The following is a 23,174-nucleotide window of genomic DNA, read 5'->3' as shown; positions in this document are numbered from 1 at the left end:
ATCGATGTAGTCATAGTTTGCAAAAAATTAATAAATACAAATGAATACAGCTAAAATTACATTGGCGAGCGTATTGGGTCTGCGGAATGTTTTAGGCAAGTAAAAAACTGAGTTGAGACTAATGTTTGATTAAGGATGTGGAACTCGACATCCAAGTAAGTGATTTGAGTGGAGTAGCTGGCTTGGATAAAAGATAAAAAGAGTGTTAATCTTTCAGCTTAGCCTGTCTATGTCTGCCTGCTTCTCAAGAAATAGAAGCTGGTCGATAATAAAACATTCAGCAACATTGGGAGTTATTTGTCGAAGCTTGCTCATTATATGGTCTTCATCAACGGTTGAGGAAGCCCCGTCATCTCCATATCGCATCTTTTTCAGGAAGTCATATGCTTTTTTGAAAGGTTCTTTACCCAGCTTAGTCTCTCCATTTCTGTTATAGTTGTTAAAGATAACAGCATATTATAATGTATAGATATATATGCATAAATATTCAAAATTCTATAAATCTCCCAGTGTGTACACCCTTCAGCTACCAAAAATCTGATAATTGATCTTTGGTAAATTCTGGAGCATGTGTCTTGGTCGTCCATTTTTGAAAACCTCAAAATAGATACGACCGCATAATCTCCAAGAGAAATTATGTGACTTATCAGTAGGGATGTAAACTTTGAAAAAGAACTAGGTTTCTACTTATAATAGAACACTTTTGTATAAATAAATTCACCTTATTGAATGGCCATCGTATACGTGTATATCTATATATAAACATATATATATACTGGGCCTATTAATAGTTGCATGTAAATGTATTGTCACAAACCAGTATAATATACACGTTGGACTAATAACTGTAAGAAAGGATACCGCCGTAGATTTTTAATCTTGATAGATCTGGCAGTTGGCCCAAAAGCGCCGGCCACTGTGTCATCAGCCAGAGCAATTGTCTCTTCTGTCAAACAGAAAATACATGTAATACTTGAAGGTGACATATTCTGACAAATTGCTTTCGAATATACCAGATAAATCATTAAAATAACAGGCAATGACTAAAGGGCCTGGTAGAAGCTATGCTATGAGCCCACCGTTGTAGTTATCATCATCACAGTGTTGCTGAGTATATAGGTGGTTTTCCATGTGCTCTATAAGTTCTTCCTCTTCTCCGGTTAAAGTCTGTCCTTGAAAGGTTGCTTCCCCTCGGTCAGCAGTGAGTGTTTTAGCGAGATGGCCACCAATTAGGGTACCACCGGAAGGATGACCTGTGAGCGTACGATCTCCTACAGCTCCCACTGCACCAATAAGGGTGCCTTCTGATTCAGGGTTACCAATTACAGTGTGCTCCTGCCAGTCAAATGGCTCATTCTCAGTTTCCTCGTTCTCACTGTCTTCAACACCCTGAAGTATACGTCAAACAAATTTATTTGCTTGAATAGAATTACCAGCGGTGAAATAGTTTCAATACGAAATGCAGACCCAACAGACCAAGTTTTATGCAAGAGAGCCATAAGGTCATACAAATGAACAGGAAGCTGGAGTAAAAATAATGGTGAAAGCAACAAGCCATCTTGTTGCGCGATAAAATGCATGACCAAGGATAGTGATGTTCCCTCCACAGCCAAGGCTAGTGAGGTTCTCGCTAGCCAAGTACCTCCTCATTGTTTTGATGATTGTCTTCCGCGTCAATGCTTTCCCGAGATGCATCCTTGTCTTCTTCAAACTCGTCAAACTGGGAGTAGTACGTATCAGCCACCCGAGGGTCTTCAGGCACACCTACCAGCATGTAACACAATATCATTTTCCTGTGTGTTGTATTGTCCTCGCTAAGGAATTGCAGTTACCATCAAATTGACAGAATTAGCAAAAACAGTAATCACTCATTACCACAAAACGATAATGACTTACCATCTCGAAAGTCTAGAGAAGAGTTTCTCACGTCGTAGACCATTCGGTCCTTCATCGGTGTGATAGGTCTGTCATCAAGGTTACCCTGGTTACTGAGCAGCCGACTTGTTTTTAACAAAACTGTAGTGTTGGGAGGAAGAGTGCGGTGCATTACTCTAGTAACTACTGTTCGCTCATTCTCGCCTTCACTCTCTGAAGATGCCGATTCTTCATGTACAACTGCAAAAAGTTCTCATGTTAAATCATTTACAAGTCAACTAATAGCATTGATCTATTGGCAGATTAATCCTCCAACTCACCCTGGCAGTTCGATTCAGGTAAGCCAAATTTTACATAGAAACTAGAAGACTATCACACAAGCAAAAAGTATAAAGCGCAGTCGGTATACTGATAACAATAATAATAACAATAAGAGTGCAATTGACAAAGGGCAGCAACCCAAATAAGCTTAAGTGTTGTAGAAAATTAAAAACTGGAAAGAATGTTTTTAGAACGAGTGGACTGTCAATATGAAGGAGTTCCTGATGGACAGAAATTGCTAGATAGATCTATCTACAGATAAATATCTATATTAAATATCCATCTATAGATAAACACATTGAATAAATCTAAAATGCATGAATAATGAGGAAGGTTGATTTTGTAAAGGATTCGCGTAAATGTAGGTTTCACGAGCATTTAGGCTGGTGTAAAAAGTGAGTCACTAGAAGGCTTGGGTTTAAAGCTAACAGTGAGTTGAAGGGGCGATGGTTGTGCAGAGAGGAATAATCATTAAGAGTGGAGAGCTTATAGAGAAAGGTTGGCATACAAAAATGGTGGTACAAAAGAAGTAAGCCCACAAACAGGTGATCCAAAGAAGCAGTGATTGAGGGGAGGAGACAAGCTTATGGTAAAGGTAGTTCTCTGGAGAGGGAGGATCCACAAACAAAACAAATAAATGATTGCCTCTCTGTGAAACAAAGAGGCAATCTAAATTAGAACGTGAGTCCCCAGAGGAGAACATATGCATAGCTGTAAACAATAGGAGATTGCATATATGAATTATACTCTACCTCGAATTGATGCCTCATTCTGTGGTCCTAACTCTAATCGAACACAACAACAGCTTGCATGAATCTTGTGTAATCAGCTCTGCAGCTACTTAGTATGCAGTGGTATGCCCGTAGTAAAATCTATTTTCATATTTGTATTCACTCTAGATCCAGAATGAAATTCAATAGCATGAGTCATACATGAGAGAGCATCAGAATAGTATATTTACCTGGAGCTGTCTTTGGACGGAAGGAAGAGTAAACCGGAAGTTGGGTCGAATCCTGGGGCATAGCAAAGGTTTTTTCCCTGCGTACAGTTCCGGTCCAAGGTGCTGGCTACATACATATGTTATGTTATACATAAATAGTGAATGCTTCACAAAGCATTGGAAGACAAAAAAGTGTTTATAACGAAAGATGGCATCATTTCTTGAATCTTTTATGAGTGAAGGTAGAAAAATTCAGGTAAAAAGTATGGTCACCAGCTCATCCTGAACATAAATGACCAACAAATTTGCTAATAGACGCTTACATCCTGCTGTTTGTTCTGCTCTTGCAGATGCTGCTTGCGAGTCAGGTTGCCATGGAGATTCATTCTAGCGGCTTCACTATAAAAACAGTTTGTTGTGGATGAACATTGCAAAAACTAAACATGGTTGGAATTATTTCATGAGTGACTAAAGTGAGATATTAGAAAAGTGGAAGAGCTTACGCCAGCTCATTGGCCTTCTTGTCAGCCTCCTGTTGCTTCCTGAGGCGCATTCGTTCTCTCGGCGTCAAATGTTTGAGCTTGTCTTCCTCAGGCTTTCCCTTCACATCTTTAAAATGATGCTTTTTCTTAAGTGTCACATCTAAGGCATACGCTTCTGCATCAGCTTGACTCGAATTGTCTGGTACCATATTCACTTTCTGCAATAGTGATGTGACATAGCTCCAATCTTCCAGTGTTTATATTTTATTGGTAATTCATAACACAACCTTAATGCTACAAGAAAACAAGGTTTACTCCTACCTCTAGATGGCGAGCAACAAATTCTGTCTTAAGCACCTCTGAAGCAGATGGCCTTTTATCTGCTTCCTTAGTAAGGATCCTTCAAAGAAGTTAAAAAACACTCATTGGTTAAAACACACATCTGTATGCATACAACACCAGCCAACAACTGTACGAATTGTATTGAAACATTTACATAGTTATAAGATAGTATGCATATCAACTTCATAGCAGATGTGTATATGTAATATTAGATACAAACATTTTTAGCAGGTTACTCAAGTTAGCACTGTATTTTTCTGGAAGTTTAGGGCATTCTCCTTCAACAATTTTGTACATGACTCCCATGAGGCCGCGACCTTCAAAAGCATGCTTCTGAGCACAAAGCTCAAATAGGATACAACCAATTGACCTACAAAAATATAAATAAATGTTGAATTTATTGATAACTACAAACTCTATCAAACAATATACAACATGTATATTATATAATTATATATATTATAATTCTGTAATATTATAGATAATAAACTAGATGTGTAAACACATACCACACGTCTGATTTGGAATTGTATCCTTCATGTTTAAGAACCTCAGGGCTCATGTAATATGGCGTTCCAGTAAAGGTAGTTGCCATATCAGCTGATCCCATCAATATGCGTGAAATGCCAAAGTCTCCAATCTTTATATGGTTGTCCTTTAAAAAGATGTTTCTGCAAAAAGAATGTGGTTGGGTAATGCTGCTGGAGAATCTAGCATACTAAGATAATTTGTGCACTGTGAGTTCAAAAACGGCACTTATGAACACATACCTAGCTTTCAGGTCACGATGCAATACTCTTCGACAATGCATGTAATGCACCGCTAACAACAGCTCCACTGTCCAATCCATTACCTGTTTCTCTGATATTGTTTGGCCCCGCTTTTTCATTCGGACAACATAATCATCCAGATCTCCTCCCTAAAAGTTAAAAAAACAGGTAGCTATTAACCTTTTTAACAAAAGTAACAATAAAAAGACCAATATTATGAAAAGACTCTACTACACACCTCACAATATTCTGTAACGATACAGAAAAACTCGCCATCCATAAAGCTGTCATGGAACTTGACAATGCCAACATTATCAAGCCGAGAAAGCAGTTTGGCCTCATGCATTGCATCTACCGTTTCATCTGGTTGTAGGTCTCCGCATGGAATTTGTTTGAGCACTTTCCTGTATAACATAGATTTATATGATGTGCGTCAGAACTCTATGTAATTCGATTAATTAATGTTCATGGGCATACAAAGTAAAAATATGCAGGCACTGTTGATTGACAAAACCTTAAAAAGTTGCAAATACTTTGAGCTAACACACATAAAGAACTTACATCTCATCGCTTGGAGTCTTGGCTTTAAGGTCTTTGACAAGATATGCAGTACCAAAGTTTCCACTGCCAAGTTTCTTCTCAACTCGATATCTATTTACTACCACTCGTTTTTTGTCATCTGGAACAGCTTGAGCAGATTTGGCCGGCGTAGGCCGAGGCATTTTTTTAGGTAAGCTCATCTTTTAGCCATATGCAACAGGCACTGGTATTCTTGGTGCTGATTATAAGCTAACTATAACACAAAACCTAAACATATTTCTATAATATATGTAAACTAGCTATTCTTACTAAAACCAAACTGAAACAACGTAAACATTTAAATATGCAGTAGTTAAATTTATAGAATGAGGAAAAACACTAAAACATAAGACGACGTTAATCACTATAAATATATATCTAATACTAATAATTGTGCAAGTGACTCGACAACCTATTGAATGTTTACAAAAACTCATTTGCTTGAAAATTTATAATTGTGAACTATCATTTGACCATTTTAGAAAAAACTAAATGTGTTAAAAATGCAACGTAGAAACGCTTTGGCTTGTTGTAGATATCGCTATAATAGATATTCAATCGTATGCACTTCGTGTGTTAACAGTAACACCTAAACAATTTACGAGCATTATTGGTTGCACTTAATACCTTACAATATGTCTGTCATTTTACATATAATAATAAGTTAATATAACCTTAATTAACTTTACTATTAGTGAAATTAATATTGAAATAATTGTTTAGGTGTTACAGTGTTAACAATAACACCTATACAATTTACGAGCATTATTGGTTGCACTTAATACCTTACAATATGTCTGTCATTTTACATATAATAATAAGTTAATATAACCTTAATTAACTTCACTATTAGTGAAATTGTTCATCATTTTCTATCACGTTTAGCCAAAATTTTTGAAGGAACGAAGAGGATCCGCTTTGTGCAGCTGCTAAGCAAAACCACGCTTGACTTAGGCTATTTGCTCAAGAAGTGCGATATTGTCAACGGCACACCCGTAAATATTAGATAGTAATAATTTAGGCTTTTAGGCAGTCTTACTAACCCACCTTTACTGTTTCTACTGAATTTTATTTCTAGGCGAAGACAACTTCATCGGCAAATTTGTAAACCGCTGTGAAGACATTAGTGTACGTACACTGTATTAGGCTTCTAGACTCATGCTCTAATCCAGAAATAAATATACAGTATTATATCTTTACTAGCTCAGGTAAAAAATAAAAATTTGATTTTGAAAGTATTCGATTGTTGCTTTTTGATGTGTAGCTATGCTAGAATTTTCAATGTGCATATGTATAGTGTACAGGTATGTTATCGCCCAAGATAATCTAACCTGGAGCCTCTCTCAAGATAATAGACAAGGCCAAAAGCAACTACTAATCCAGTGACTGCATAGTGAAAAATAACCAGAGTTTATTTTGATAAAACCAAGTTTCCCAATAGATTGATATGGAACATAGGCTTCGTCAAATTGCCAGAACGATCACGTCCACCTTTTCTCAAGTCAGGATTTAGACCACATTTTTACAGTTTGGTAAAACCAAATGAATTCTTCCACTGTTTTCACATTTGATGGGAAAATTTTATTGCTTTTTAAATAAATAAAAAGTTGTCACTGCATTGTTTTACTACGTAATTTTACTACGTACAAACTTGGGACTCGACATCCACGTTATGCTCAGCTGGAAATGTGGTTATTGTAATCTTCCTTGTGTTTGTGATAACATAAGAACCTTGTTTCTTTATCACGGTGCAACTGTATTTGTATGTGTAACCAACACAGCACAGCAAAACTACAAGTCAACTACATCCAAGGACTGTTAGTAGACAACTCGCCTCCTGCTCAAGCAGGCAGTAAAACAGTATGTAATTGGTCAGTGTAATGTGGTGCCATCTGTCACGTATGCAGTTAGTAAGAGTACACATGACCTATATGCTATAAACAGCCATTCTTGTAAAAGGGCACATAACCTACGCGGCACATTACAGTCATACCTGTAATGTGCATCAGTCCATCAGTCATACCTGATGCAACGAGCCACAGTGACTGCCCTTTGTTTGAGAGGGTTCTCCAAAAATTATCAAATAGGGAGACCATTAGAAATACTCAGCCATGACATTGATTTTATGGAACTGCAATAGTATCCGAAATAAAACACACTATTTGGAAACCCTTGTCCGAGACTACAGTCCACTTGTCATCGTACTCACTGAAACTTGCTTGGATCCACTGGTTTCTAGCAATGAGCTAAAGTTAGGGGATTATGAAATTTTTCGCAGAGATCGGCCAACAAAAGGCGGTGGCATTTTAGTCGCAATAAAATTAACTAAAGATGTCCAAGTATTGAGTTCCTTCGTTGATCTCCTTGAGGAAATGCTTGTTGTCAAGTTGATCATTTACGGCATCCGTGTTTGTTTCGTGGCATACTATCGTCCTCCAAACTCAACTCAAATGAGTTCGCTTTTTAATTTTTTTGAGGATAGTACAGATAGTAGTTTTGTTTTACTGGGTGATTTTAATCTTCCCGAGATCCAATGGACCCTTGATAAGCCGGTCGTTTCGCAAGGTGGCCGAGGGCTAGCCAAACAGTTTTTATCTTTTGTTTCAAAATATGATCTCGCGCAGCATGTAACTTTTCCCACCCATAGCAGAGGCAATATACTTGATTTGATTTTTTCGAATTTTAAGCCCTGCCCTATTTTTAAGGATGCCGATGTTGGCCTCTCGGACCACACAACCTTGTGCTATGATTTTTCTGGTTTTTTGCCACAAACTGTTCCTCAGGTTTCCCGCACGACTAGAACGCTTTTTGATTTTGGCAAGGCTCAAGTAGTTAGCATAAGGGAACAAACAGCAAATCTTTATAACCATCTTCAAGCTCTAGTGAGTTCAAGTACAACAGATTTTTTATGGAACATTTTTAAGCACAACATTTTAAACATAGCTAATTCACTAATCCCAGAGCGGAAACCAAGAACTAAGAGATTTTGGCTGTCACGAGAGGCCAGGACAGTGAGTCGTAAGAAAAGAAGACTCTTCCACACTTTCAAAAAGTACCCTACCCCCCACAATTTACAACAACTAAAAGCGATTGGCAATTTATCCAAACGCCTCATTAAAAGGGATTATAACAAATTTTTAGAATCACACATTACTGAAAGCCTTAATAATGGGGACTCAAAGCCTCTTTTCCAACTCGTATCCAAGGCAGCAAAGGGGGGAAATAGCTCAAACATAAATCACTTACACAATTGTGTAACTGATTCAGATATGGCAATGTGCTTCGCAGAGAATTTTAAATCCGTTTTCACTGTCGATGACGGCCTCACTCCTGAGGTCCCGGCCACTATGTCTGATAGGGCTGTTGACTCGCAGGCAAATATTGATATTGGTGAGGAAGGTGTTCTGGCCATCCTGAAATCTCTCAACCGCCGTAAAGGCTCAGGCCCGGATAATCTCAGTCCTGCACTACTTAATTTTTTAGCTACAGACATAGCTCCTACTTTGACACTAATTTTTAAACATTCCCTAAATACAGGGTGTGTTCCAAGAGACTGGAAATGTGCAAACATCGTACCTGTTTTCAAAAAAGGCGACAGAAAAGCACCGCTTAACTACAGGCCAATTTCTCTGACTAGCGTCCCGTCGAAGTTAATTGAGCATATTATTGCTCACAGCATACGCAACTTTCTCGATCATAACAACATCCTAAGTGAAACTCAACATGGTTTCCGCAAAAAACACAGCTGTGAATCACAGCTTATTCATACAATATCAGATTTAGCTTCTTATAACAATCACAATACTCAAGTAGACGTTTTAGTTCTAGATTTTAGTAAAGCCTTTGATACGGTCCCTCACAATAAATTATTGCATAAACTTATATACTATAGCCTAAATCCAAACATAGTGGCATGGATCCGAGACTGGCTCTCGGGTCGAACAGTCAGGGTCATCGTTAATGGTTGTCTTTCTCAGCCAACGCAGGTGACCTCGGGTGTGCCTCAGGGTTCAGTGCTCGGACCACTACTTTTTCTCATTTACATCAATGACCTGCCAGATGCTTTAAACTGTCCATCAACATCTATACGCTTATTTGCCGATGATGCCATCCTTTACAGGCCTGTTAGTTGCGTGTCCGACAGCCAAGCATTGCAGGACCAGTTGAGCAGAGTTGCTGCGTGGGCCGGATCTTGGCAGCTAAAGTTTAATGTAGCTAAATGCACATCCACGTCAATGGAGCCGGTTAAATTTTTGCATACATACAGTTATGGAGGCACTCCGCTTATTTCATCCCATTCCTTTGTGTACCTGGGCATACAGGTTTCTAAATCACTCAATTTTAGTGATAATATAAATTTTATTATGCGTAAGGCTAATGCCACCCTTTACATGCTTATGCGAACTCTCAAAGGAACTTCCCATGCTGTTAAGAGAGCGGCTTATTTTAGTGTATGTCGTCCTTTACTGGAGTATGCTTCAGAGGTGTGGAATCCACATTTTATGTATATCATTAGGGATTTAGAAGCCATAAACAGAAGAGCGTTCAGATGGGCAAACGGTTTTAAAAAGTATGACAGTATTACATCTTCAATGGAAAACATGTCTTGGCACACTCTTGAAGAGAGAAGATGCACTAAGGATAAAAACACTTTACTGAAAATTTTAAATCAAGACCTTATGGTCGATTTTAAAAAGTTTACACTGTGCAACTCCGCCTATTTTACTCGTGGGTCTAATATTAGGCACACTATTAATACAGATGCTATGAAGTTCTCATTTTTTAACCGAGTCATGAAGTTTTGATATATATGGAACAAGCTCAATAGCAGATTTTATTTAACTCTCGATTTTACAAGAATATCTGATCTCTTTTATCGTTATAGTCGCATCTTATCTCTAAAGGCTTATCGGGCCACAAGAGATATTTTATCGAGATAGATAGATAGATAGATAGATACCTGCCAACTCTCACGCATGGGGCGTGAGACTCACGCAATCACCCCAAAGAAAAAATGAAAATACGTGAGATTTTTGCCCCAAGTTCCACGATTTTATATATACTATCATTGATACATCAATTGCCCCAAAACCAAATCTCACGCATTGCCCCACTCTTGAGTTAGCAGATCTGATTACAGTACGATGTAATTCTACATGTATATATAATACTACATCTCCCGTTTAGCCATTGTTTGTTTAGAGGGTGCCCTATTATGTAATATAGTCTTGTAGGTAAGGCGGGGGCCGGCATTCTCTGTTAGATCTCCTAGCAGTGTTTTCTAAAACCAGATCATCGTTTATACCAGTCTGCTCTGGTAGCATCATGGGCTCTTGGGCCTCACTATGTTCAGCGGTAGTCGTTACAGGTACACTTATAGGTGGGGAATCAGCAACTGTCTCTGGAACCCTCCTTTCATTGACGTGTGGCATTTCATCAAGATTCTCTGCACCTACAGCAACATGAAAAGGCAGCAGATATGGTCTAGTATGACTAATATTTCTACGAAATATCCTGCCCTCCCCAGACTCTAAAACTAGCATTGGTCCACTCACTTCAAGAACTTTATATGGGTGGTGATGGAAAGTAGTTTCAATTTTGTTGGGATTTTCTTTCTGAAGCAAAACCATGTCCCCTACTTTAGTGGTGTGGGGTTGTCGTCCCCTATTCTTGGTTTCCACCATGCTGTGCTTAAGCTTGCTATCATGATCACGACACTCAATTTCATCATTATGTATATCGTGAATCTGGGGCAATTTAGTTCTAACTTTATGGCCAAACAGCATTTCTGCAGGTGATTTGCCTGTTATGCTATTGAGAGTGTTCTTATATGAGACTAAATATTTCCTTGACTCAGATTTATAGTCTAAGCCTTCTGCATGGGCAATTCTGACACGCTTCATTATTGACCGATTCTGCTTCTCTACTTCCCCATTTGCCTCTGGCCACCTCGGAATTACCGAATGGTGATGCACACCTATTGATTCCAAGAACTGTTTAAACTTGATCGCTTTAAACTGGGATCCATTGCCTGTTTTTAGATAAACTGGAAGGCCAAAAGTGTCAAAGCTGTCTTTAAGCATCTCTATAATCTTGCTGCATGTTGTCTTTTCAAGAATTTAATTTCATATCAGCGGCTGTGGTAGTCCACCAGCACTAGAATGTGATCTCCATTTGGAAGTGACCCTAGCAGATCACAGGTGACCTCTTCCCACGGCCCATTAGATAAATCAGTCACCCTTATTTAGTTTCTACAGTTGGCTGGACCTGTCAACTGACACCCTTGGCAATGCCTAACATATCTTTCTATTCCGGCATCTATACTTGGCCACCGAACCCTGCATCTCAAATTTCTCTTGGTACCTATTATGCTTAAGTAGCCTTCATGCCCTAGTCTTAGCATGTCCTCTCTCAACCCTAGTGGTATTACTATCCTATTTCCTCTGAGCAGTAATTTTCCCACAACACACAATTAATCTTTGATTGGTATATGCGCGGCACCTCTGTCGATATCTTAGCAAAATTGTTGGTTGTAAGTGCATCACGGACATGGCTTAACTCGGCGTCCACACAACTTGGTCTTTCAACCTTCCTGGCAGTTATGGCTGTGATTGAGTTCAACACTGTGGACCTGACGTGAACTCGATATTTTTAAGTGTAGCACTAGGTACTCCAGCTCGGACGGCCTTTTGGCAACACGGATTAGCCTTGACAATGGATCCACAATGTTGTTAGCACCTTTCACATACACAATCTTGAAGTCATAACACTGTAGCCTGAGCACCTTCTTTCAATTCTTAAGGATGTCCATTTGATTTTACTGCCATAGATCACCTCTAAAGGCTTGTGGTCTGTATATAAGGAGAACTGAACTCCGAAAAAATAATGGTACAGCCTTTCACAGGCCCAGACTATTGCCAAGGCTTCCCGCTCTGTTTGCATGTATCATGTCTCTACATCTGTTAAGGCTCTGCTGACATAACATATCACTCGTGGTATGACTCCGTGATATTTATTGTATGAGTATTGCTCCCACCCCGAATGGGCTAGCATCTGTGTACAGCATTGTTTTTTTGTTAATATCGAAGTAGGCCGGAGTCTTGTAATCAGCCAAGTCTTTCTTGAGACTATTGAAGGCCTCTAACTCCCTACTGTTCAGCGATATGGGCGTGCGGAGTGTTTTATTCATTGTCAACCTCTGTAGAGGCTCAGTTTTGTTTGAGAAAAAAGGAATGAACTTTGAACGGTAGCCAACAAGTCCCAAAAAGCTTTTTAGTTCTCCCACTGTCTGTGGTACAGTAGCTTCTAATATGGCTTTGACTTTACTAGCTCCTGGATCTACGCCCTCAGATGATATACGGTGTCCCAAAAACTTTATGTTATGAGCATTAAACACACTTCTCCCTATTGAGGGTCATACCTGCTGCCTCCAGGCGTGCAAGAACCTCAAGCAACCTTCGGTCATGCTCAGCTTGTGTCTTTCCAACCACAACTATGTCATCAGCCAAGTTTGCTACACCCGTGATGCCCTGGATAATATTTGAAACCTCGCGCTGATAGATTTTAGGAGCCGCGTTTATACCAAACATCAGTCTCTTGTATCGATATAGCCCTACATGAGTGTTGAATGTTGTTATGTCTCGGGATTCTGAGCTCAATACAAACTGGTGAAAGCTTATCCTCAAATCTAATTTTGAGAAAAACTGGGCCCCATTCATATCCCTCAACAATTCGTCCACCGTAGGTACTGGGTAGTGATGTCTGATGATAGCAGCATTTGCTCTTCGCATGTCTACGCACAGCTTTATTTTATCATTTGCTTTAGGAACGATTACCACGGGGTTAACCCAGCTAGTAGGGCCATCTACTTTTTTAATAATGCCGGATGCTACAAGCTCACCTAAATGCTTTTCCAACTTTTTCATCATGGCAAATGGGATTCTACGATATGGTTGAGCTATTGACAAAACATTCTCTTTAATAGACAACTTAATTTCGTGATCAGCTTTACCTATTGAGCCTGAGAAGAGTTTGGGAAACCTCACACTGTATTCACCAGATGCAAGATTTGTAAAGCTTACAAGATTTAGTGCCTGTACAGTTTCAATACCAAGTAAAGGTTCTGCATTGCTTGCTATGACAACAAATCGCACATCATTCAATAAAAACTGCCCAAAACTGGCTTAAAATCTTCATGGGTGACTGCGATGTGTATGCATAAATATTGGGACTTCCTTTCTCCTGTCTGGCCACCCTAATAGGTTGCGCTTTCATCCGTTACTAGGTACTTTTCCCCACGATGTTACAATCCGAACCAGTGTCAATAATGAATTGTGTGTCTACACCACCTACTTTCAAAGTTGCTCTTTGTAACCCAATTTTGTGAGTGGTACCATTATGAAAAGCAAATGAAACTTCAAAGTCTGAGGTCGTTTCACTCCTATTTTGAACCACACCGTCTTGTTCACCTACCGACACAGTATTTACTTGCCTAGTTTTAAACCTACACATCGATTTAAAATGATGTCTTCCCTTGCACTTGTAACATTGTTTTCCAAATACTGGACATTCTTTAGGCTTGTGACTAATGCCACACTTGCCACAAAAAGACCCCCAGACTTGGTTCTGTGAAGATTTGCCCAAAAATAGAGGCAATCTTTATGTTTTGAATTCGACCTGGTTCTTGGAAGTTGTCTTATTTTACTTGGTGTGAAAATTAGTTAGCAAAGAAGTAAATGAGCAAGTTATCTTACACACACAAATCAAAAATAGTTTATTTAATTCCAAAATGAAACAATCACAACCTTAAAAACTATTAAAATTGCACAATGGCTCACACTCAAAATAAAACTAAAATACAGTAATACCTGGCTTCAAGAGAGAGAGAGTTGTGGAGACGTATAAGAACAATTCAAAAAGACGGCTTCATAAAGTGAAGGAGTCGTATATATATAAGAATGTGAAGCCACAACTAATTAAGATTAAATACTTAGAAAATGGGCTGTGCTAAAAATATAATAAAGTTAGGAAATGTGCAATAGTTTTATGGTCAAGTTGGACCAATAACTCGGACAACGGATAGCCAAGATGGGTAGAGTTAATTTACTTTGGTTAGCTAATTTTGACATAGTCAGGCAACCCTAGGTAGAATATGTAAATGTTTGTGAGAATTCTTGATGTCCAGGTGTGTCTTCTTATTAAATGTTTTTCTGCTGGTGGAGGGTGTGTCATTGTGTGTGTTCTTCTTTAATATATGTGGGTAAATATTATGATGAATGTCGTGATGAAATGAAATGGAATTAGTTAGTTTTGACCGTGAGAACCTTCGACCATCGTGTGAACTTCGATCTGTGGGAACCTTACAGTTCTATTACTTGCAAGTTCAGCTACATCATTACCGATTGCATCTCCTGAACAGGCCCCACTGCATCTAACGTTAGTGCTGTGTACACTGCCACCGTCGGAATTAGCAAAACTGGTTCTATTTATACCCCTTGACCCCATTTCCCTGGCTCTGTTTTCTACAGCTTCGTGTGTAGCCGAAATTGCAAGCAAGTTAGCGAGTGTTAATTCATTTCCTTTTAGTAATTTACGCCTAAGTTGTTCTGAAATGCATATCTCAACAACTGGATCTCAAATTTGTTCATCAAGGCTATGATAACCGCAATTCTTCCCCGCTTCCCTTAATCTAGCACAATACTGTGAGACATTTTCTCTTTCACTTTGAACCTTCTTGCGGAACAGATGTCGCTGGAAAGTGGCATTTGGTTCAACCTTAAAACGCTCTGTCAGCCCAGCTACAAATTCAGTGTATACATCCCTATCAGTTTGAGTCAATGTTTTATGGATTTCACGTACCCTAGGACCAGCGTGATACAACAACAGCGTGATACAACAACCGCGCCTTTCTCTCGGCCCGCATGATTCTATTATCACCATCCAAATTGAAAATGCCTTTCGAGTCTGAAAAAGCCTCAAACTCTTCAACTCACTGCACCCAAGTAGTTGACACAAGGCTTGCCTCACCATCCGGATTGAAATGTATAGGCTCACGTGTATCCATATTACCAAAAAACCCAAAAGTGGTAGCAGTATACACAGCAACTAGTCCACAGTAGCACAAAAGTGATGAAATATATGTATACTCAACTGTTCAATGTTGAAGAAAGACTTGGTTCATCCTCATCGCTACTGTAATATTCCCTATGTTTGTGATAACATAAGACCCTTGTTTTTTTTATCACCGTGCAACTGTATTTGTATGTGTAACCAACACAGCACAGCAAAACTATAAGTCAATTACATCCAAGGACTGTGAGCAGACAACTCGCCTCCTGCTCAAGCAGGCAGTAAAGCAGTATGCAATCGGTCAGTGTAGTATGGTGCCATCTGTCACGTATGCAATTAGTTAGAGTACACATGACCTATGTGCTATAAACAGCCATTCTTGTAAAAGTGCACATAATATTTGTGGCACATTACAGTATAATGTAATTGTACATGTATATATAATACTACGAGTATATATATATATTATTATTAATAATTAATATTATTACAAGTTGATTGGAAATTAAGTTTTGCTCGATTTACTTGGTTTTAGGCTTTTTTTTCACTTAGCCAAAGTTGTAAGCTAAAGATTTCGGTCTGCGCGTGGCAGTTTTTACGCAGTTTAGTTGGTTCTGTCTTAAGTTGTACCAAACCCTGATCACAGATATTTTCGTTGCAACGTGCAACCGATAGATGTAAAGCTATATTTTTATTTTGACGTTGGGGTAATGTGTTACAATATCAAATTTTGCAAACATGTTGCAGCAAAAATGCAGCTTAGTAGGCACTAACCCGTGAAGATAAAGTGTCATTTTCTGAGTGAGACCGGAGTTATTGGATCTTTCTAGAAAGTGGCAACTACTCCGCATTTTTTACCCAATTTTTTAGTCAGTCTATTGTTAACTATTATGATTTACTATTATGATCACATCAGTTTTCGCTACAACTGCAAATTGAAATATTTTGTTTTTGTGAGCTTAGGCTCAAACACAGATTGAACCAGCCTTAGCTCGGTTTATCAACCCAAGGTCAACAGCTGATAAAGGGAAATATGCTTAACTTGCTGTTGAAAAAGAAATGTAGTATGGTGTGTTCACAGAGGACTATAACGCAGTGTAACAAGTTGGAATGAGGCCTTATACTGCTCTGATAATTGTTCTGTCAGTGTAGATTTATATACTGTGCCAATTTAGGAAAAAGGCCGTATATAAGATTATCTACAAGGTATATGCGAATAGATTATGGCACCCTTTCTGTGCAAAATATTGAGACAAATATTCACACCTTTTTAGGTCATTCATCAAAAGAGTATGCATGTCAAGGTGATCTTGTTTTTTTTAAGTCGACAACATATAAGACATTTGGACTAGAATAGCTTATTCCTCCACCTAGTTATTGTTTCTACCTGTATTGATCATTAAGTGTATGTTAGTTTTCTCTAAAGAATTGACATCATTTAATCACTTGTCAAGATTTTAATGCGAATTTTACTATTTGTGTAATACGTTTATGCTCTGTATGCGTTCATTTAATCTGACGGGTGATCTACTCATCTCCTAATCTGACTGGTCTATATACGTACTCATTTCCTAATGTCATAGGTGCTATTCTCATTAGTAAGTCAGTTGGCCATTAGTATTACAGAAACCCACTTTATCAGTTTGGAGAAATGGCACAACTCCAATTAAAGTTGTTTTCTATCAGACTTATTAGATAAAGCAGATATCTCAGGGTTGTAGCAACTTTCCAAAATACACACATTTGCGACAGAATGGTGGGGGCCATCGCAAATATTCATGAAACAAAGATATGATTATTTCTCGCTAACTGACATTTTGGCTTAAATAAGTTATAACTTTGTTGTAAATTGGCATTTATATGTAGCACAAGTGTATATATATGTAGTACATGTGTATATATATGTAGCATATGTGTATATATATGTAGCACATGTGCATATATATGTAGCACATGTGTATATATAGGTAGCATTTGTGTATATATTTTTTTATCTTAGGTTGTTCATTGTGGCTGGTGTGACGCATGACTATTCTTTAGCTAAATACAGTCAAACATGGATAACTCGAACTTCAAGGGACCGAGCAAAAGTTTCAAATTAAATGCTTCTAATGTAAAGTTTAAATCGTTTTCATGAAAAAGTATAGAGATTTTTCTATCACTTGAGATTGGTTTGTTGTTTGAGGTGATGTTATTGCCAGGACGTTTTTCAGATTGACATTGGCAAAACTTGATCGTTGTTGAAATACTCAAAAGAAAAGACATTTTTTTTCTTTTGGGTTTTTACCTACGATCAATTTTGCCATTTTTTCTTGAAGTTTATGCAGATTACCTTACTTTACCTGGGATTCGTTAAGAGCAACACTCCGAGGCAGTTCAATTAGAAGTTTTACGAGATTTTACGGTACATTCTATATCACTCACGCTTTTTTAATAGATACTTATTGAATGTACACACGTATTCTGTGTTTAGGTCAAACGAAGAATAGTTTTTGTAGCTCAGACAACGTATACGTTTAATTACAACAATTTTTAAGACGATTTAAACATTCAACATTCCGACGTTGATTCAACACGGAATCAACGTCGGAAAACTATTCATCACGGGCTAGCCGGGTCACGCACTCAAGCATTTTCGCCACGCACATACAAAACAAAAACAACATGCGATTTTTGTTTTGTATGTGCGTGGCGAAAATCCTTGCACGCGTGACCCGGCTAGCCCGTGCTATTCATCGTATCGCAATATAAATCAAATTTCAGCAAACTTTTAGAAAAGTCGTTGACAAAAATATTTTGCCGATGGTGGTAATAACGACGCTTATGAATTACGAAAAGATGAAGTTTACCTCTATGGCTTTGAATAAAGTGATTTTCTAAAGCGATAACAACCGTTTCGGTAGCCGTTGGGCAAAAAACAGTTCGAATTAACAGTGTTGAGTTCGAGTTATCTATAGCAATTTATCATTACGTGGGAACGGACCAAAGGAAATGTTCGAATTAACCATGTGTTCGAGCTATCCGTGGACGAGTTATCCATGTTTGACTGTATCTTCATTACCAAATGTTTTACTTTTGTCGGAGTGAAGCATTCTAATATATCATGCACTCTTGTATTGTATGTGTATCATTACATGTACATTGATGAGAGGTTGTACAATGAATACAAGTTTCATTAACTACAAAAGAGGCATACAGAAAGCTATCCCTCCGTTAGCTTTTTATGAGAAAGGTGACAAAAAGATTGTGAAAAGCAGCATATTGTATGAAATTTTATGCTAATTTTTGATGTAAAAAATTACAGAACTCGCTGTTCAGAATTGAAAAATAAAAATTATTGCTGCTTTATATTAAAATCAAAAAATCTAGAATATTGTATTCTAGATCCAATGCATCTCTTGTAGTCTGCTACTGTTGTGGCCAGGGGTCAGGTGAAACTGTTAGACACTACCAGTTCTTTCACCTAAGCAGTTGCAAAGATACAGTTTATCTCTTTTTGCAAAATTTAATGAGAGTTTCTAGTAAATTTCTAGTAAATTTCTAGTAAATGCCTAGTTTCTAGATTTTTTTTCTGCAGAAAATGTTCTTTCTTTTGTCTTGTACTAAATTTCTTTCTCCACTTGTAAAACAATCATGTTGATACCAGTGACATAGGGGAGAAGTTATTTTCACATCTCTAGCTGTCACGCTGGGAATATATAAGAGCTAGCTGGTGTAATAGAGATGTGGATGATCAATTATTGATCTATTTGAATTTCTATGCACTAATTATATTTTAGAACCATTTTATTACTTCATGGTCTTTAAAACAACTTGTCAACAGATATGACTACATTTATTTGCATAGAACCAGTGTTTGAGTCTTCTTCAAAGCCGGTCAGTCGGGACAGTTTTTTATGGATGATAGAGCAATACCTGTGCATCCTAGAGGAGGAACAGTGAGAAAACAGTTTTTCACCAGTGATGATGGTTCTGTGCAGGTTCCTGCTTCATTTATCGATGAAGCTGGCTTATCAGAAGTACGTGAAGCTTATAACACTTACAAATGGAGGGAAGAGGATATTCTTTTAGCCTCGTATCCCAAGACTGGTAAATATGGGTAATAATTGTTAAAGCCTTGATAAACTGATAAACTGGTTTCTTTATATGCATAACGATGCTTAACATTTGGTGGTTCCATCATCAGACTTGCGTACATAAAACCATAGTCTTTTTTCTTTTCAGGTACTCACTTTGTCTGGGAAATTCTGACAATGCTGCTCAAAGGTTCTTCTACGGTAACTCAAGATTCTAAGAATCTTAGTTCCATAGATATATTTCCAGTTACCAAGATGGATGAAGTCTATCCATCTCCGCGGGTGCTCAACACTCATTACAGACTAGATGTTTTGCCTTCGCAGTTTCGCAACAGGAAAACGGTGTTAGGTAAATATGTACGCTCTGATTGAAAGTAATCTGGTAGAGAAGACAACTCATAGTTTTCCTGGAAGTTCAGACTTTGACCGCCTTTGCACTTAAGTCGCTGTAGTATATTATTTCTCAATGCTATTTACTTGTCTAACCAATCAGGGCAAACAGAGTCACACATTTAATGTTGAAAGGTCAAAAATCCCAGTAATTGGTTCTCATTTATTGTATGCTTGGTTTCAGTCTTACGGAATCCCAAGGATGTCTGTGTCTCCTTTTACCATCAAGATAAAAATATGGTTAGTATGCAAAATCAATTCTCATCATGAAGGGTCATTTCTCTCTACCCATTGAGCAATCATTGTTGAATGATCTGTTATTTATTCTGTTATTTATTTTTGCTAAGGAGAAGTATTCTTCTGAATTTTAACTTCCTACTTGTAACTAGCAGTCACTCGTTGAATAATTAGTGACAAAGACAAACAGTTGCTCTTAGGGGCAACCTAGTCCATCACGCATTTATTCCCTTGTAGCTGTTGGTTTAGGTCACTACTGATGGACAGATAGAAACGCTAGCCATATATATGTTTATTAACTCAAGTGAATATGTGCAGTGTATTCATATGAATTTTATAGAGTACTCCTAAATTATACACTGTTGTATCAAGCAACACAAAAGGTTTAACAATGTTCCGCTTAAACTCACACTGATTACTAGTCGGGGAGTTATCAGCTGTTGGTTATTGCATCAGCACAGCTATTTGTCACTCCTAGGAATTTTCTCACAAGTTTCAGTTATTTTTTTTTTCTCAAGATACCCTTATCTGTATTTGGGTGCCTGTTACAATGCTTTATTAACATGGAATGTTCACAAATGACGCATAGATATAAAACTGTCAGAACTGAGATTACTCATAATCCATTCTCGAATGAATTATTTGAAAATGAGATGATTCGCAAATCTCTAATATTTTATACTTGGAGCGTTTAGATTTGCCTGAACCAATTATAGTTAGAGTTTTAAGTTTTTTAGTCCATTCAAGCATATTCTTAACTACCAACATAAATGAGTATTTCTATGAAAATTCTCTTTAAAATAATTGTTCTGATACGCAATTGTAAATTTGTGATCATACTAGTCACACAGCGCACAAGTAGGTCGGGGTGCATACTACCATCCAGTCGTCGCAGTACTATATATGATAGTACTTGGGCACAAGTCAGAAGAGCACACGACATTTAAACTTATCTTCGCATAACGATAAATAATAAATATATATTTTATTTAACACTATCTTGAGCAGTATCAGTAGGTTTGGTAAATCAGTCAGAGTGTCAATTGATATAGCTAAGCGATCTGGGTAATTCGGTGAATACTTGAAAAAGATCTTGAATCTAATAATTCACCTCTGATTTGTCGGGCTTGAGACAAAACCTTACATGGTCTGATGTTAGATAAAAGGCTCGGCAGTGGGATGTTATAAGAGTCTGAGAGTTGATAATGACTTTGGCAGTACAAAATGTGGCAGTTTGTCTGCTTCAATTAGGAATAGTCAGGTTTCCAAGTCCATAGGGAATATCCAATTGTATACAAATTTCTATTTCATTTTTTCGGTTATAGCTACAAAGTACCTGGCTACAAAAAGCGGCGCCTTTGGATATGTCAGTACTTGAATTGCCTCTTGCAGGTAAAGTTAAATCTGGATGGTTGGGACTCCTCCCCTTTGTCAACTTATCTTCGGATGTTTCTTTTAAGTAAAGATATGCCTGCTGGCAATTACTTTGACTATGCCCAGTACATGTGGTCTCTTCGACATGATCCAAATAAACACCTTGTCTTTTATGAGGATTTGATTATGGTGAGATTCAATTATTAACAACCATGTTTGAAGAAGTGGCTGTCAAGTTTAACATAGTTTTTCACTTGTTCATCGCTTAGCTTGTGATCCTATCTCTGTACAGTATGCGCAATGTGCTTGATAACAACTTTTTTTCCGCATGATTGTATTTAAAACAGCTACAGTGCAAGCATATGGTTAGCATTAAAAAATAAGATAGACATGCTAGGTTGTGTGTAGGATCCTGTTGGCGAGATAGAGAAGTTGAATAAGTTCATGGGAACACAAAGACCAGCAGAGCTCATACAGCAAATCGCTGATGCTACCAACTTCAGCAAAATGAAGCAGGACAAAGTTCACTGCCATCAGAGTAAACCATTGCAGGATCTGGTAAGAGATGCCTTCTGGCAATTACCTTGACTATGCACAATACATGTGGTTCCTTCGGCATGACTCAAATAAATACCTCGTCTTTCTTGAGGATTTGGGTAGAATTCAACATCTTAATCTCTAGCTAGGTCTCGTGTGTGGTTGCGCTCAGCGGTGCCTTCAATTACTATGGAGCTATCCTCTTCCGGCTGCTTGTAGGTAGGAGCTGATGGGAAAATGCTTGAAAAAGCTATGGGTCTGCTCTTTAGAAAGGGTGAGTGTTCGCTTAATACATGGTTCAGGTCTCCTTGAACAAAAAGTTTCGTGACATGAGACATAAAAATCTATTGGTTTCTTCTTGGACCCATCATCAACTGTAGTCATGTTGGGAGGCCCGGGACTGCTGTTGGGAGACCTGGAACTGCTGTTGGGAGGCTCGGGAATGCTGTTGGGAGGCCCGGGACTGCTGTTGGGAGGCCCGGGACTGCTGTTGGGAGGCCCGGGACTGCTGTTGGGAGGCCCGGTACTGCTGTTGGGAGGACTGGTACTGCTGTTGGGAGGACTGGTATTGCTGTTGGGAGGTCCAGTACTGCTGTTGGGAGGCCTGGTACTGTTGTTGGGAGGCTTGGTACTGTTGTTGGGAGGCCTGGTACTGCTGTTGGAAGGCCTGGGACTGATGTTGGGAGGCCTTGTACTGTTGTTGGGGGACTGTGTAGCATTATTAAGAGGTTATGTAATGTTGTTGAAAGGTCGTGTTGGATATTTTATGCATAATATCGTAGTCATGTTAATATTTGTTTTGTCTTATCCTAGTGTTTTTTATACTCTCATATGATGTTATGAAGCAACATTATGACATTGGTTATTTATGGTTGGTCTTTTACAGGGAAGATTGGTGACTGGAAAAATCACTTCACAGTTGCTGAAAATGACATGTTTGACTCATTTCTTCAACAGTGGACAGCAGGGCATGACATTCCATTTAAATATGAGTGAAAACTGTCCTTTTGCTTCATTCTAGTCTTTATATTTCTAAGTTTGTTGTATCTGGTGAACGTCAGTTTATATATAAACAATCAAATATGTACATGGAGATGCATGACAGTACATAGCGCCAACTATTTGAGATCAGGATCATACAAACAAGGTTTGCTCAAAAAATTTAGTCATACCTTGCAATTTG

At 38.2% G+C, this 23,174-nt stretch overlaps 2 protein-coding genes across 2 annotated transcripts; one reads left to right on the top strand and one right to left on the bottom strand.

The window, feature by feature from the left end:
• Positions 1-6: 6 nt before the first annotated feature.
• On the bottom strand, positions 7-6,265 carry LOC137391824 (serine/threonine-protein kinase Nek11-like). The gene is made up of 15 exons (XM_068078363.1): positions 6,142-6,265; positions 5,292-5,523; positions 4,969-5,134; positions 4,731-4,879; positions 4,470-4,631; positions 4,181-4,330; positions 3,940-4,018; positions 3,640-3,836; positions 3,460-3,535; positions 3,158-3,263; positions 1,897-2,115; positions 1,643-1,764; positions 1,080-1,389; positions 862-946; positions 7-427 (listed from the first exon to the last, which is right to left on the bottom strand). The coding sequence occupies exons 2-15, from the start codon at positions 5,468-5,470 to the stop codon at positions 214-216; spliced, it is 2,214 nt and encodes a 737-aa protein (XP_067934464.1). The 5' UTR covers positions 5,471-5,523; positions 6,142-6,265; the 3' UTR covers positions 7-213.
• A 12,939-nt stretch (positions 6,266-19,204) lies between these two features.
• LOC137391828 (sulfotransferase 1B1-like) lies at positions 19,205-23,082 on the top strand. Its single transcript, XM_068078366.1, has 7 exons — positions 19,205-19,466; positions 19,602-19,802; positions 20,028-20,083; positions 21,473-21,643; positions 21,863-22,012; positions 22,211-22,265; positions 22,878-23,082. The coding sequence occupies exons 1-7, from the start codon at positions 19,274-19,276 to the stop codon at positions 22,985-22,987; spliced, it is 936 nt and encodes a 311-aa protein (XP_067934467.1). The 5' UTR covers positions 19,205-19,273; the 3' UTR covers positions 22,988-23,082.
• The last annotated feature ends 92 nt before the right edge of the window (positions 23,083-23,174 follow it).

This window comes from Watersipora subatra, chromosome 3, assembly GCF_963576615.1.
Source record: "Watersipora subatra chromosome 3, tzWatSuba1.1, whole genome shotgun sequence".
In the NCBI taxonomy this organism is placed as follows: domain Eukaryota; kingdom Metazoa; phylum Bryozoa; class Gymnolaemata; order Cheilostomatida; family Watersiporidae; genus Watersipora; species Watersipora subatra.
The sequence above is the reverse complement of the archived record's forward strand: the minus strand, read 5'-3'. Positions and strand labels throughout refer to the sequence as shown.

Excerpts from the sequence above, each read along its gene's own strand:
- LOC137391824 (XM_068078363.1), bottom strand. The coding sequence starts at position 5,470 with ATGAGCTTACCTAAAAAAATGCCTCGGCCTACGCCGGCCAAATCTGCT. Across the intron at positions 3,264-3,459 it reads AGCAGAACAAACAGCAGGAT|CCAGCACCTTGGACCGGAAC; the intron begins GTAAGCGTCTAT and ends ATATGTATGTAG. Across the intron at positions 428-861 it reads AAGATTAAAAATCTACGGCG|AAATGGAGAGACTAAGCTGG; the intron begins GTATCCTTTCTT and ends CAACTATAACAG.
- LOC137391828 (XM_068078366.1), top strand. The coding sequence starts at position 19,274 with ATGGATGATAGAGCAATACCTGTGCATCCTAGAGGAGGAACAGTGAGA. Across the intron at positions 19,467-19,601 it reads AGCCTCGTATCCCAAGACTG|GTACTCACTTTGTCTGGGAA; the intron begins GTAAATATGGGT and ends TTTTCTTTTCAG. Across the intron at positions 22,266-22,877 it reads GGGTCTGCTCTTTAGAAAGG|GGAAGATTGGTGACTGGAAA; the intron begins GTGAGTGTTCGC and ends GGTCTTTTACAG.